The sequence below is a fragment of the Saccostrea echinata genome, unplaced genomic scaffold (genome assembly GCF_033153115.1).
Source record: "Saccostrea echinata isolate AGI-Se365-2 ecotype Australia unplaced genomic scaffold, CSIRO_AGI_Sech_v1 ptg000025l, whole genome shotgun sequence".
Lineage (NCBI taxonomy): Eukaryota > Metazoa > Mollusca > Bivalvia > Ostreida > Ostreidae > Saccostrea > Saccostrea echinata.
The window spans coordinates 6,682,979-6,697,500 of NW_026889774.1; the positions used below are offsets into that span (position 1 = coordinate 6,682,979).

At 32.8% G+C, this 14,522-nt stretch overlaps 1 protein-coding gene across 1 annotated transcript; it reads right to left on the reverse strand.

The window, feature by feature from the left end:
- Nucleotides 1-1,512: 1,512 nt before the first annotated feature.
- LOC133191921 (ATP-binding cassette sub-family E member 1) lies at nt 1,513-14,040 on the reverse strand. Its single transcript, XM_061327682.1, has 16 exons — nt 13,944-14,040; nt 12,247-12,384; nt 11,848-11,933; nt 11,414-11,511; nt 10,957-11,074; nt 9,566-9,703; nt 9,179-9,248; nt 8,813-8,909; nt 7,434-7,645; nt 6,956-7,105; nt 6,448-6,579; nt 4,703-4,872; nt 4,408-4,550; nt 3,455-3,577; nt 2,877-2,988; nt 1,513-2,472 (listed from the first exon to the last, which is right to left on the reverse strand). The coding sequence occupies exons 2-16, from the start codon at nt 12,377-12,379 to the stop codon at nt 2,425-2,427; spliced, it is 1,830 nt and encodes a 609-aa protein (XP_061183666.1). The 5' UTR covers nt 12,380-12,384; nt 13,944-14,040; the 3' UTR covers nt 1,513-2,424.
- Nucleotides 14,041-14,522: the final 482 nt, after the last annotated feature.

Below are 14,522 nucleotides of genomic sequence, written 5' to 3' on the forward strand. Positions count from 1 at the left end.
TATAAGATCCCCATTCTATGTTACGTAGGCATTGTTCTTGCTTTGTTAATTACACTGTCTGTGATCGCCGGAAAGAAATGGGAGGCCATAGCAAATGCTTACCACCCTAAAATATGGAGACTGATTTTTGTATCTTTCAAAATAACTACCTTCGTCCACGCCTTGTTCATTTTTTATGTGGCGGATTTTCGGGAGTGGTATGGAGTGGTCACTTCTGTGGTAGCTATTATTGACATGACCCTGTGCATGTTGGAGATACTGAGGGTCTTACTGTGTTTCTGTGAATTTTGTCCGTGTGCCTATCATGCGGACCCTGAGGCGTCGTGTCTCTGTTTTAATTGTTTCAAGTGCAGGGAAGAAGAACGTCGCAGGGCAATGAGTCAACAACAAAATAAATATATGCAAGCTTAGAGTTTACGATGAGACAAGTCATACAATACGGAAATACTTGATATATAAATGACCCATTTTTTTGTGGCGTCTTGAAATGTGAAGGATGTTATAAGGAGAAACAATCTGATTCTAGGCATACATGCAGCCTATTGTATGAATGAAAAAATTGTATTATTTAAAACATTATAAACGCTCTATCATTATGACCATTTTTCATCCAGTATTGTAAAATCATTTATAACTCAATGTGATAAAATCGGAAAATTCTGCTGTCAGACCAAAGATACAAATAAAAATATCAAATCGAGATTTTTTGCAGGAGCTAACCTTTTTATTATATGATTGAATAATTCCTTCATCTTTGATTGGCTGAGATATACAACATTGTAGAAAAAATACTACGTTATGTTCAGAACATGAGAACAAAGGTATTTATTTCCCCTATATTGGACTAAAAATAGATCGAGAACCTCAATTTGATAAAAGTACTGGAAAGTTATTTCACTTGCACCCGACTGCCACTCTGGTGAACTCAACATTGGAGGAGGGGGCCTGCCTGCCTCCCACACTTTTTTCTGAACATATTTTCATATTTTTATTCACTATTAATTTAGTCTTAAAATGCTCATTGAAAAGCTGGTCCCCCCAACCAATGGACACTAACATCCTCCCAAATAAAAATTGGGAGTTTGGAGCAGTGTCCTCTTTTTTATTGGGAAGGGGGGCGCAAGGCGCTAGTCATAGCTTTTTAAACGTATAAATTTATTGGTACAATATTGGATCTCAACTAATCAGAGCAAGAATTATTCAATCATATGATAAAATTTTATAATTAAAGATATCTTTATCATGTTCCATAACAAAAAGCCCCTCCCCCTCCTACGATCAACACCCCTCTCAACCACATATAATAATGAAGATTGTCCTCAACCATGTGCTGTAGTGTTACATTTGTCCACTCAGAGAAGAACAGGTCCAGAGCCCATCCTTCGTAAAATGGAAACCATTTCTTCCATTTCAGTAACCTAGTACAAAACTGATGATTCCAGCCCATGACGAACAAACTTTCATATCACATTACTCTGAGCCAAATTTATAAGTAAATTTCATAATTTACTTGCTTAGATCATTTATTGAAATATCAAAATGAAATTCTTTGTTGTTGTTTTTTTTCACAATTGCACCTACCAATAAATTCAACAAAAATTAAAAATAATTTACATTCAACTGCACCTTCAATGTAAACTGGAAATAAAAGGGGCAATTTAAGAAAGTCTGAAAGCAAACAGCGTCACTTGGGGGAAACTTTGTTTGATACTCTTTGAGGTAACAGTAGTTTGGTATATTCAGATTTCAAATTTGAGAAAAACAAAGAAGTCATTGTCACATTTCTATCACAATGCATAAAGATCAGCACACCAGCAGTGTGCAGTAAATATAACCTTTAACCATTTTTTGTCAAAAATGTCTGTAATAACCATAATATTGAAAAATAAAATTGTGTCTGGCCATACTCTCTTGGTCTACATCAGTATACTTCTAAAAGGATTTATAAAAGTATATCTACTTGTCTCAAAATATATCAAGTTGACGCATGTACAGTATTCAAGGTCAAGATCTTAATTTCATTTTTTTTTTTTGATCAGTTGGTCAATGAGCAGAATATTAAGTTCTCTCTTGTTTTTCTTTTTTCTTATTCTGCATATTCTAATAAGGAATTTGTCATAACCATTATATACATGTAGACCTATAACTGTTAATTTTTACATTATAAAGTTTTTAACAACACCAAAATAACCTTCATCATGAATAACATCTTTGGGCACAATGCAAAATTACAGACAATTGCAAATACAATTCATAATTTAATATCAAGTTTTGAAAGGTTTTCCAAGATTATCTCTTTTTTAATTTGTATGTGTAACAAACTCATCCACCATTTTCTTGTAGAATAACAGCCAGGCACCAGAACACAATGTTAGAGCTCGGAGAGCCCAAGCTAACGAGCTCCAGGGTCGTACTGACCTAGTTTCAGTCCTCCAAGAAAAAGAAGTTACCACTCTTCTTCTGTTCAGTGTCCTACAAAAAGAAAACCAGACTTAATGTCAATACCCATATTTCAACCCTCACTTCAATCCATGTGATTTACTTTACATATACTATATGCAAAGAAATACATGTTTCTAACCAATGTCAAACAGCCTTTTTGTTAAATAAGGATCAAACTCCATTGATTAAAAAAAGTCTAACCATTGGAAAAAAAAAAAGAACTTAATTTCTAATTCCTCTTGAATTGTACTTTCCTTAACAAAATCTCTTCTTAAAGAGCATTAATTTAATAAAGTTAAAATGAAATCTGCATGTCCTTGAAATTGACTTGCAGAGATCCTCTTACACCAAAACCTACAGCTTAGAAATCAACAACATTAATAAAATCAGATTCAAAACAATCTTCTTTATTCATTCTTCTACTGCCCTGTTACCTTGACAGAGTTGAGTTTGTTGATTCGGGGTCTGAAGTTGTTGGGATCTCGTCTGAATGTGATGTCCAGGGATTCAAGGAAGTTATTCATTCCATTCAAAAGTGACTGAGGACTGTAAAACAATAATGAAGCAAATTACTACCCACATCCTCAAGCTGAGAACAATAATCGTACTCAGTAAAGGATGATCTTTAGCATGCAAGATTCATTAACATATCTACTCAAAATGTGTCAGAAAGAAATTCATCATCAGCCCATTTAAAAATACATAATTTGTACATGCACATGTATTTCAAAACACAAGGGTTGTTATATCCTTCAATGTGAGACATTAGATTTCAAAATCAATTTGTAATGGATATGAAATTAAAGAATATATACATGTATTTCCTTCAGAAAGTGCTACAAGATAGTCTCATTAGCAGTTAGCAGTATTTTAATAATTTTCAAAGTTGCTTCAAAGAGGAATATCAGCTCAGGAAAAACTTTATTTATAATTTACCAAGTCGATGAAATCCTCAAAGTACAAAGCAACTCCATCATTTATTCACTCAAATTTGATAGAAAAAGAGCTTTACCTATTAGCCTTTGTACTGATAGAAGGAGATCCATCAAAGACCACAACCCGGTCGGCAAGGTATGTAGCCATGATGAAATCGTGCTCCACTACAAAGGCAGTCTTCTTGGCATGCAAAATAAATCTGAAGAGAAAGAAAAAAATTTATCAATAATGAACATAATAGATTAAATCTGAGTTGTCCTAACAGAACTAATACCCCTGCAAAGGCACATTCAAAATATGCATTTCAGTTAGTATTCGCAAATGCAGAGCAAGTTTGGTATAGATACCCTTTCAACAAGTCAGAAAGTGAAATGCTCTGACAGCTTAACTTTGCATACAGGCAGAAAAACGCAATGATTTAAGTAGGTATCATAAAATTCCGTTGCAAGGCAGTAAGGGTATCTATTACATTGTAGATAATATTCATGTGAAAAGTACATTCATTATATTTTGCTGACGAAGGCTTTGAACAAACTTCTAACTTATGCAGTTCTTGGTTGAAATATCGCAGTCATTGTCAACCATCTATCAACTACAGTATACATTAAAACCTCTGAACATTGAACATGGCTGTACTCTTCCAGCAAGCCAAGACTTTGAAATATTTCAATCATGGCAGTATTTTTCAAGATTTCCAGGAAATGGAATATCTCGAACATGGTGTACTCTTCAAGATGTTGTAGAGTTTGAGATTTAGCTCAAATGCATTATAAGGTCAGAACTGCTGACTCACTTCAGCATACCTCAGGTATTCTGCTCAACAATAATGCAGATACTAAAATTCAAATTTAGTTTCTTCCAAAATAATTCGGCAAGCTATTAAAATACTGATAGGCATTAACAATGTAATCTCATTGTAAATGTAAAACTTTCCTTTTACAAGTTACAAAATTAATCTTGCTAATGACAACCAGAATTTAATAAAGAAAACTTAAACCCTATCATAAAGAACATAAAAACTGTATTGACCTCTTGATGACTTTTGCAGCATGCAGACGCTGTTCAGAATCCAGATAAGCAGATGGCTCATCAATCAGGTACACGTCTGCTGGTTTTCCTAGACACAGAGCTAAGGCCACTCTCTGTAACTCTCCTCCAGACAAGTTCTGAACCTGCAGACACAACACATCAACTATTATATGAAGAACAAACACTCATTTTTTTCAATGTATGAAAATATGATTATGTTGCCTATTTGTAGATACATCCAAACTACAATATAACCTGTTTGGGCCACATCATCTGTCAATTTAATAAAACTTACCTCTTGGTCAATGATGTTTTCTATCATGAGAGGCTTCATGACATCTGTCACAAACTGTGGGTGTACATAAGCATCCCTGATTCTTTCATGCAGTAGCTGTCTCACAGTACCCTGGGACTTGGGGCTAATCTTCTGTGGCTTGTAGCTTACATTTAACATTGGGCATGGCCCTGTGGGGAGAATAAACATGGTGAACAAAAATTAAAACTCAAGAAAAGGCTTTAACAAATTAATAGGCTCTGTAAGTTAAACCTATGAATTACACTACAAATATTCTGCAGCTTTCTGCTTGTCCTTCATTATTCAAGTTTCATAAATAGTGTGGACTAAGTAGGAGGTGACATGCTTGTATTCATGTCACACAGAATGTCAGACAGTGTTGCATGCTGTACATTTCACATGAGAGCAAAATCTACACTGGAAATGTCATTTTTAGGAGTTTACATGTATCTCAGTGTTCAGTGTTTTCCATGATAAACATGGTAAGCTTCTATCATCTCATTGTTTGTTAACAAAATCCTTTTTTCGTTACAGTGAAAATGTTCTACAAACACCTGAGTTCAATAATGGTAAAGACTTGCACAGCAATGATTTGAGAGAATCCCTATTTGGTAACCCTTTTATCATTCATAAATACAGGTTCCTGAGAGATTTGAAATTAGGGTGAGTTAACCATGCATCGGACACATACCTTGCTTCGGACAACTTTAAGCAATAAACTTTCTTTAAACCTGAACATTCCCGCATTTTTACTTGATTCTATCTTAAAGCTGAAGATTTAAACTTTTTATTGATGCCAATTTTTTTTATCGTGTTGTGATTGAAATAACCCGAGAATGGTCTTGAAGTTATGTCATATTTTACATCATCAAAGGGGAGTAACCAGAATTTTACAATTTTGCAAATTTTTAGAGTTGTCGTTCTTTTAATTAGACTTCAACAGAACGATTCGGACTTAGGTGAAATTTGTCAATGGTTGGTAAATTTACAGATTTTCAAAGAAATTTCACAACAATGTTTATATAATTATTTTTAGAGGTGATTTTTACTAGTATGTTCATTTCACTGTACATCGTAAACAAATTAACCATGCATCGGACACTTTCCAATGCATGGGTAATCATTTCCATTTTCATATTAAACCCAACTGACAGCTGTTTTTTGCGGAAATGGAAAACAAAAACTCTAAACTTTCAGTGAAAATACAAGTTATCGATATATGACGTCTAGAGTTAGACTCAATTTATTTCTACAAACCAGAGTATAATAACCCACTAGACAAAGGTGCGAATTGACATATAATTAACATTTTAAAGCTCATTCTAAGGCAATGTAAGGCAACTAAAATCTCTCCACATTTGTGCAATGATATTGTCTATTAAATTTAAGTTGAAGGTTAATTTTTAAATAAAAGATAAAAGTATTTCCATATCAATAATTTTAAAGCCCCGTGATAAAGGTAGGTATTTTTTTCAGTTCAAATACCGTTTGTCCGATCCATGGTGAATTCCGAGTCATTTGAAAAAAATCGGTTTTTAGTTATATTGTCTCAATAAATAGCACATAATTGTGTCTCAAATTCATATTGCAATCAACCACTATATGTTAAGCTCTATTTTGATAGTATTCAGTCGATAATGATATCGCTAGACCTTGTTGAGATACAAGGGTGTCCGATGCATGGTAAATTCACCCTACTTGCATTTGAAATAGTCAACCATATAATTGATTTATCTATAACAAACCTCCTTCGTCTGGTGTCAGTTTTCCTGCCAGCATTCTGATAAATGTCGTCTTCCCTGTTCCATTCTCACCCAACATCACAATGATTTCTGAATCTGTGAACTGTCCACTACCAACCCTGAGTTCAAAACTTCCTGCAATAACCAACATGTAAATAGTAAACTGTATTTATCTTTTAAAATAAGAACTCATACACCATGTAACAAACTCAAGATACTGATATACATGTACTATTATGTTTTAAATTCCTGGTAAAAAAATTTAAATATTCCAAACATGTATATAAATAGAAATTTGAATGTATTACAAGTAAAGAATGTACTTGCATAGACTAAGAAAAATTACAATGAAGATATTGTCTAATAATTGCTGAGTAGAATATGAACTTCATTTCTGTTTTTAGGAATTAAATCTTGAAATGGCACACATGCTCATAATGAAATAACTTGGCAGAGCCCAAGATGTTTGTCAATTTTAAAAGTTGGGTCCACTTTCGCCTGAGTAACCTACCCATCTTTTTCATCATGTCTGGATATTCATATCTACACATCCTCTTGATTTCTTCTTCCAAGGCTGTTTCTGCGACCTTGAATGTCAAGGACGACTCTCTGAACCTTAGATTTTCTGTCGGGACAAATCCATCCAAGAAAATGTTGATTCCTGAACACAGAATGAAATTTTTTTTGCATTTTTATATATTGGCAATTTTTTTTCAAAGTGGAACATAAATAAAAATATTTTTTTTTAATACATGTATATCCATCATTTGAATAACCTAATAATATATTATGTCTCCTGAAGATCCAAATTATTTTTAAAAATCTGCTAAGCATAAACTATGTGTAGTATGATTCAATACCTCAGTTCTTCAGAATGGTTTTAAATGAACTGCTACTTTACTTAAATATATTCTGACTTCCTGACCAAAAGATTCTTGTAAGTTATTATTTGAAAAATATAATACATCATATGTTACATGAATTCACACCTTCTCTGACACTGAAAGGCATAGTAACAACCCCATAGGCCCCGGGAACTCCATAGAGACAACAGATAAAGTCTGAGAGATAATCCAACACAGACAAGTCATGTTCTACCACAATGATGAACTTGTCTGGATGAATCAATTGTCGGATAGCCAGGGCAGCCTTCAGTCTCTGTTTGACGTCCAGGTAACTTGAGGGCTCATCAAACATGAAACTGAAAAAACAAAGAACTTAATAAAATTTATTTGAGTAGTAAAATTTATTTTACTCAACCTCCTGCTATTAAAACATCCAATTTTATTGGACTATGCACTGTATGTCACTGGTTTCATCAATATCTTCCCTAACAACTAATTTCTGATGACACCGTAAGTAGTCAACTGCCTTTATGATCTATGATGATCAACAGTGAGTGGCTTGCTGACATTTTAAGTCATCAGACTCATATCTTACATATACACTTCATACATATACCAGAATCCCTGCATAAATAAGGAGAATGCTTTCTCTCAGTTTTGACTATTAAAATTTTTTACCATTCTGAACAGAATTCTTCTAGAATTCATACAGAAGTACTAGTGGAATTGCAAATTACTTTCAGATTATACATGTACAGGAACTTGCTTCAGTGGCTATGATTGTTGTCAACACAATTTTTATGAATGTGAACAGCAATTTATCATATCATCACCAGCAATACAGTTTAGGATATACAAATTAAATGTTTCACCAAATTCAGAAGAGGGAATATAAATATACATTGTATTACCTATAGAGGAAGATCTGTCCATTACATGTACATGTATTTGAGAAATTTGAAGTCTAAGAAAATTCCCTACATCATGAAGATATAAGATTTTGTATGCATATTTTTTGCCTAAAATATCTTTAGTGGCTTTAGTAGACTCTTACTATAATGTATGCTCAAATCAAACATTGCTGAACTCCATGAACTTGAAGAAAACAAATTTTCATCTGTAATCATCTTTCATTTGCAATTATGTACAATGTATTTACAAATCAAACTTTACCTCAGGTCTGGTGTAATTTGTTTCCCCTTTGCAAATTACAATACTGACCTACATGTATTCTAGGGATTTATAGTAGAAATTAAAGGAAATTCTTAGTTCATAAAATCATGAAAATTACAGCCAATTTAAAGATTTGCATCAAATTATTTTATGGAATCATTTTCTAATTATCATTTTTGTGTGTGTGTGAATCAGAAAGAGAAAATGGATGGAATTTTTTATTTTACATTCCTTATCAACAAAAAGGTTTAGAAGGAAATAACAAAAAAGTTTAGAAGGAAATAACAACATGTTCAATGCATCCCTATTTACAGGCAATAATTAATTAAATTGTTTAACAGAACACTTACATATCAGCCTTCTGTATACACACCATGGCACAAGCAAACCTCTGAAGTTCCCCTCCTGATAGATCCTCCACATTTCTGTCTTTGACATTTACTAGATCTACGAAGAAGAATTTTTTTTCTTTTTACACTGTCAATACATATAATGAAAGATTTATTTTGACAGAAATGAAAATTATAAATAGCTAAAAAGCTAATACAAGTATACACAAAAAAGTTCAATGTTTAAGGCTAGAAAAATTTTAAAATTGAAATGGATTTTCCCCCCTTTGTAGTGGGAATTCTATGAATAAGTATGTCCTGTTCAAAACGAAAACAAAACAAACAAACAAAACATAGTTCAAAATTTTCTCATGAACCTGAACATACCCAGTTGTTTACACACTTCTGTCTGATTTCCTAGGTCATCCTTTTTGTCCAGTAACTGCTGAACAGATCCCTGAAAAAAAAGAGAGAGAGAAATATTTTTTTTTCTTCCCTTCTCTAAAATTTACAAAGAAGTGGAAATTGAAAGACAAAATTTATCAATATAATATTGTAATCATCAGTGCAGCTTTACAAATTTAAAACATTTAATACAAGTAGCCAGTATATGTATCATGTTAGGAAAGACATTTTCAATAACTCATTTGGAAACCATTCATTAAACAAAAAAAAATGTTGTACATGTATTTAATTAAGTAACAAAACAACCAAAAATAAAATCAAATTAGGAAAAAAAAAGACAAATAGATGTCAGAAGAAATGGCACTGTACCTTGACGGCCTTTGGGATCTGATCTACATACTGAGGCTTAATAATGGCCTTCAGATCATCCTCAAGGATTTTTGTGAAGAAGTTTTGCAGTTCTGATCCTCGGAAGTAGGTCAGGATCTCTGTCCAGTCAGGAGGATCCTGTCAATGTGATAAATGGGTGTAAACAAACAATACAGAAACGCATGTACAAATCTTTTACATTTCCAACTGGGTTTTTTTTTTGTTGAGATACTTCTTTGAAAGTTAAGTGTCTTAATTTCTCAATATATTTACAACTGAATGTAAATTTCACCTAGTGAAAGGTCAGATGCCTAATATGCATGTCAATTTTTGGCTGTCATTGTGTCTGATGTCAGTGAGCAGGGACTATGAAAATTAACATGAAATACCTCGAGTATTTCAATTCTACAAGACAGCATTTTTTTATTCATATTTACATTTTTATTTCCCACATCATTGTAAATTTAGTTTTTTTGGAGTATGCCATTTACTGTAGTTTGAAATTGGCTTCACCCTTTATGCAAATTACCCCATGTTTCCAATTATTGTTAATGACCTGGCATACCCAACAAATTAGAAAGTGAATCCTTAAATCAAAGCGACTCTGAATTTTGCTTCTTTACAAATGTATATCAAAGATCTTTATATCCATATAAGAAAATAGTGCAAAGCCTTCTAGAGGATTCATAAAAGTTTCCTTAAAACACACATTTCCTTATTGGCAAGGTCTTTGTAACCAAGTTTTATGATTACCTAATCTTTATATAAATTGTAGTTAGGCATTTCCAACTGTTTCCTGATTTATTTTAGTGATTTTGCCTATTGTTAAACAGTCAAACTGTTACCTGGTGACAGAATGAACTGTTGCATGCAGGGACTGACAAATGAATTTTTTAGGAACTTGTCCAAGGGCAAGTGCAGGATCAAAATTCACTTGTCCTACCTGGATATTTGCTTGTACCACCATAAACTACTATCATATTTATATATATTTCAAAACAAATGGAAGAAAAATACTGAGTAGATCATACAAACCCCTCTACAAAGCTTTAGATCTATGACTTACATATGGATTTTATTTTTTCAAGTTACTTGCCCATGGGCAAGTGGTTGATAGATATCCCACTTGCCCACCCTTAAAATTCACTAGCCCCGGACGTCGGGCAATGGGATTTGTCAGCCCCTGTGCATGGCTAAACTGATCCATTATGACTTCATAATCAATTTCCTGTATTTTACAGCTATATATAATATTGATTTATGTAAAAAAATGAAGCATTTTCCTAACATCCAATTTGTACTGTATCTTCTTTTTTAAGAACACAGGAAAGAATATGTATGGCATGCATTAATCCTTTTACATCTATATGGTACACATTTCAAATTCTTACATTGAAGCGTCCTAAGTTTGGTTTCTGTTTTCCTGCCAAAATTTTCAGTGCAGTGGACTTTCCAATACCATTGGTGCCGACCAAACCCAGCACCTCTCCTGGTCTGGGAATTGGAAGTCTGGAGAAAAAAACGATAAATTATTGTGTATGAATGAGTAAAAGTGTCTATAACCATGATAATTATAAACCAAATGATAAACTAAATTAATCTTAATGTGAAAACTAAAGATACTGTGAGCACTGAGCTGGCAAAAATGACACCCCTCTCCCATATGAGAATAATGGCAAGATGTAATGGATGGACGTACTGACAAACACCCCTATTATTATATACCCCCCTCCCTATTTTCAAGCAGGGGGTATAAGAAGCATTGTGCATTTTTATGCTTTTTTATCACTTACATAATCATATTGAGAACTTAAACAAATGGTTTTTATCTTGAGTGGTAGGATTTACCTGTGAAGTTTGAAGGAGTTGGCACTGTATCGGTGGGTTGTGTCTTTTTCCAGATTACTGGGTAAGTTGATGATGGATATAGCTTCAAAAGGACATTTCTAAAAAAAAAAAAAAAATATTTGGAGATACTCCTTAATTTCAAATGATCAGTCCAAAATTTCACATACATGTATAATGATTTGAAGTATATCTTAAAGTTAATTAAATTAAATGCATAAAAAAATTACAGAAGATATACAGAAAAAAACACTGTTACGACAAACACACTTTTAATGGTTCTCAACCTGTTCCAGAAAAATTGTCCAATTATTGAAGATGCATTTGAGGTTCTTTGGATGTTTCTTTTTAATTTTGATCAAGCATGTTGGGGGTCAATCAAAAATATTCATGATAAGAATTTATTAAATAAAAATTCTCTTCAGAGGACATCTTACCTTGGCACAGATACCACATCCAATACAGAGCTCCTCAGAAATGAAAGCAATTTTGTCTGCAGGAGTTACCTCAATGCATAATTTTCCTAAAGAAAAAAATTATTATTAGAAAGAGATACTTTTACTAAGATAAAAAGTGACATAAAACCATTCTTCTATCTAACTGGGATTTACACAGTGTGTGTCCACAATGTCTCAATAATGTTTTTGTATTCAATTGTCAAAAATTAGGTAATTACAATAAAATTCTATCAAATTTATGAAACTAAAACCTCTTGGAATGATCTTCACCTTTACTTAATGTTACATTGATAGAGACACATGTAATAAAAGTATAATAAGTATACATCTGACCAACATGACTTAGTATTGTACGCTCCGTAGTTTTATGGATCTTACCCATTCTGACAACAGGACATGACTTTTTGCACTCCTGCCTGCATCTTTTTGGCTTACATTTGTCATTGCTCACAATTGCAATACGAGTCAGTTTGTCAGCTGGGGCTGTAGATTTGTCATTTTTTCTCGACATTTTCTCTATAAAAGACATACATGTATAAGAGTATAAAATTTATATAGGTTATTAATCCAAATACTTGTCACAAAAACGAGGGCCATCCACTTTTCTGCTAATTTATCTTTTGAACTTAGTCTAGTGCATCCATCTCCTGACCAACAGCTTTTCGATATAAAAATCCACTGAAACATCAACCAATTGCAAAAAGGTTAAATTTGTCAGATGCCTCAGCTGGAACCAATGGTGATCCACCAAAGCCAACAGCAGCATATATATAGATTAATAAATGAAACACTGTTTTCAAAAGTTTCTCAGGTAATATTATATACTGACACGCAAAAGAAACACAACAAGCAGTAATCTACATATATATGAATTTTTTATCTTATGATTTTCAAAAATGAAAACAGTAAGATAAAACTCGATTTATAAAACATCAGAGATTTGATAAAAGTATTAAATGATTATCTTTTAACTTTAGAAAGTAACATATATCTGTTAACCCCCCACCCCCACCCCCATCCCCGATCATTCAATTACAGTGTGCAAGATTGCCATGCACAACAATTGCGGCTTAATTGATTTCTACGGTGCATTGGGTTTTTCAATCTCGAGATCTGAGTGAAAGAAATATTCTCTGGCATTTCTCAGATGATGAGGTCAAATTTTCTCAAACCTAGCGCAGTGTAGTAACCATGGACTTCTTGTCCACGGATTGTCATTCATGCTAATGATACATATGAGCCTGTTGAGGCATGATGTAGTGCATATTTACATCTGCAACTCTCCATCACCTGACATATAGGTCATAATATTATACAGAAAATTTTAGAAAATATTACTTCAAATCTGTGTCCAGGCCCATTTAAATATTACTAGTTCAAGTAACACTCTTGACTGATTATGCAAGATTTTGAGTAAATGATGTTTCCTTTAATTTGGTCTAGGTTCAGAATGAGGAATTTAATGCATCATCTTGCATAAAATAAATTACTGCTTTCTATTATTATGTAAGACTATGAGTTTAAGCTGTTTCCTTGTTGATTGGGCTAGGTTCCTATTTTCAGTTCATAAGCTTTCAGTTTAATTATTTCATATACAAAATAACAAAGAGCTGGACTATCTGTGTTTTGAAATTTAAACGAAAGAAATGTGATAACAGGGTTGTTTCATTTTTAGCTAGGGAGTAGGGTTGCGCATGGTTGAGTGAAACTTTAATTCTCTGGTCTTCAAACATTGAGAAAATTCGGATAGACAGCTGCTATACACATAATAGATCTACTTTAACACTTTTTTCATGTTTTTGTTTCGAACATAATAATTGAAATCAATGATATTCATACTTATACCTCAGCAAGACTAGGATCTCTTCGATTATGAATTACCTATTGAAATATTGAAATATGTTCATTACGCCACATGTGTCAACCGCATGTGCAATACTCAATACACACATTTAAGTCTGGGTGTCCAGGATGTTTTGGTAAAATGTGTGCCATATAATAGATTTCCTGGAATTATTTGTAGATTCTGGAATAAATTATCAAGTATGAAAGTAGAAAACCACTTTATACGATACCCTGAATGAATAAAAATCCGTCAACAGGTTTTCAATCCAAATGCTTCTGTGGCACTCGGACTTCCTTTTCACCTGGCGGAAGCCGGTTTTTGAAGGGGCAGATAATCCAATATAACCTTTTCTTACTTTTTTCCTAAATCTTAGGGTAAGTCAGGGTAATATCTTTCTAGAACATATTTTTTAAATATATGACAGGAATTAAAAGATGCAATTTTTATATGAATTTTAGATCATAAAAAAAGTATCTATAATTTTGTATTACATAGGATATTATACACTGTTCGAGTGCTTTTGATTATTTTATAACCTATAATGTAGCTACCCATAAAAACTAAAAAAAATTCTCCTAAGACTGAATACGTTTTTTTTATGTTTTATTTATTTATTGATATATCTAAGATCTTTTAATTCATTTTTTTTTAAACTTTATGTTTATTTTACAGTTTATCCTTCTGCTTTTTTTTTTAAATATTGAAGGGGGGGGGTGCATGTGTACACGTTTTAAGACAATGGCCGAGATTTCCATATTTACACGTATACAACCAAATACTTACAATCTTAAAAGGGAGTACGTTAAAA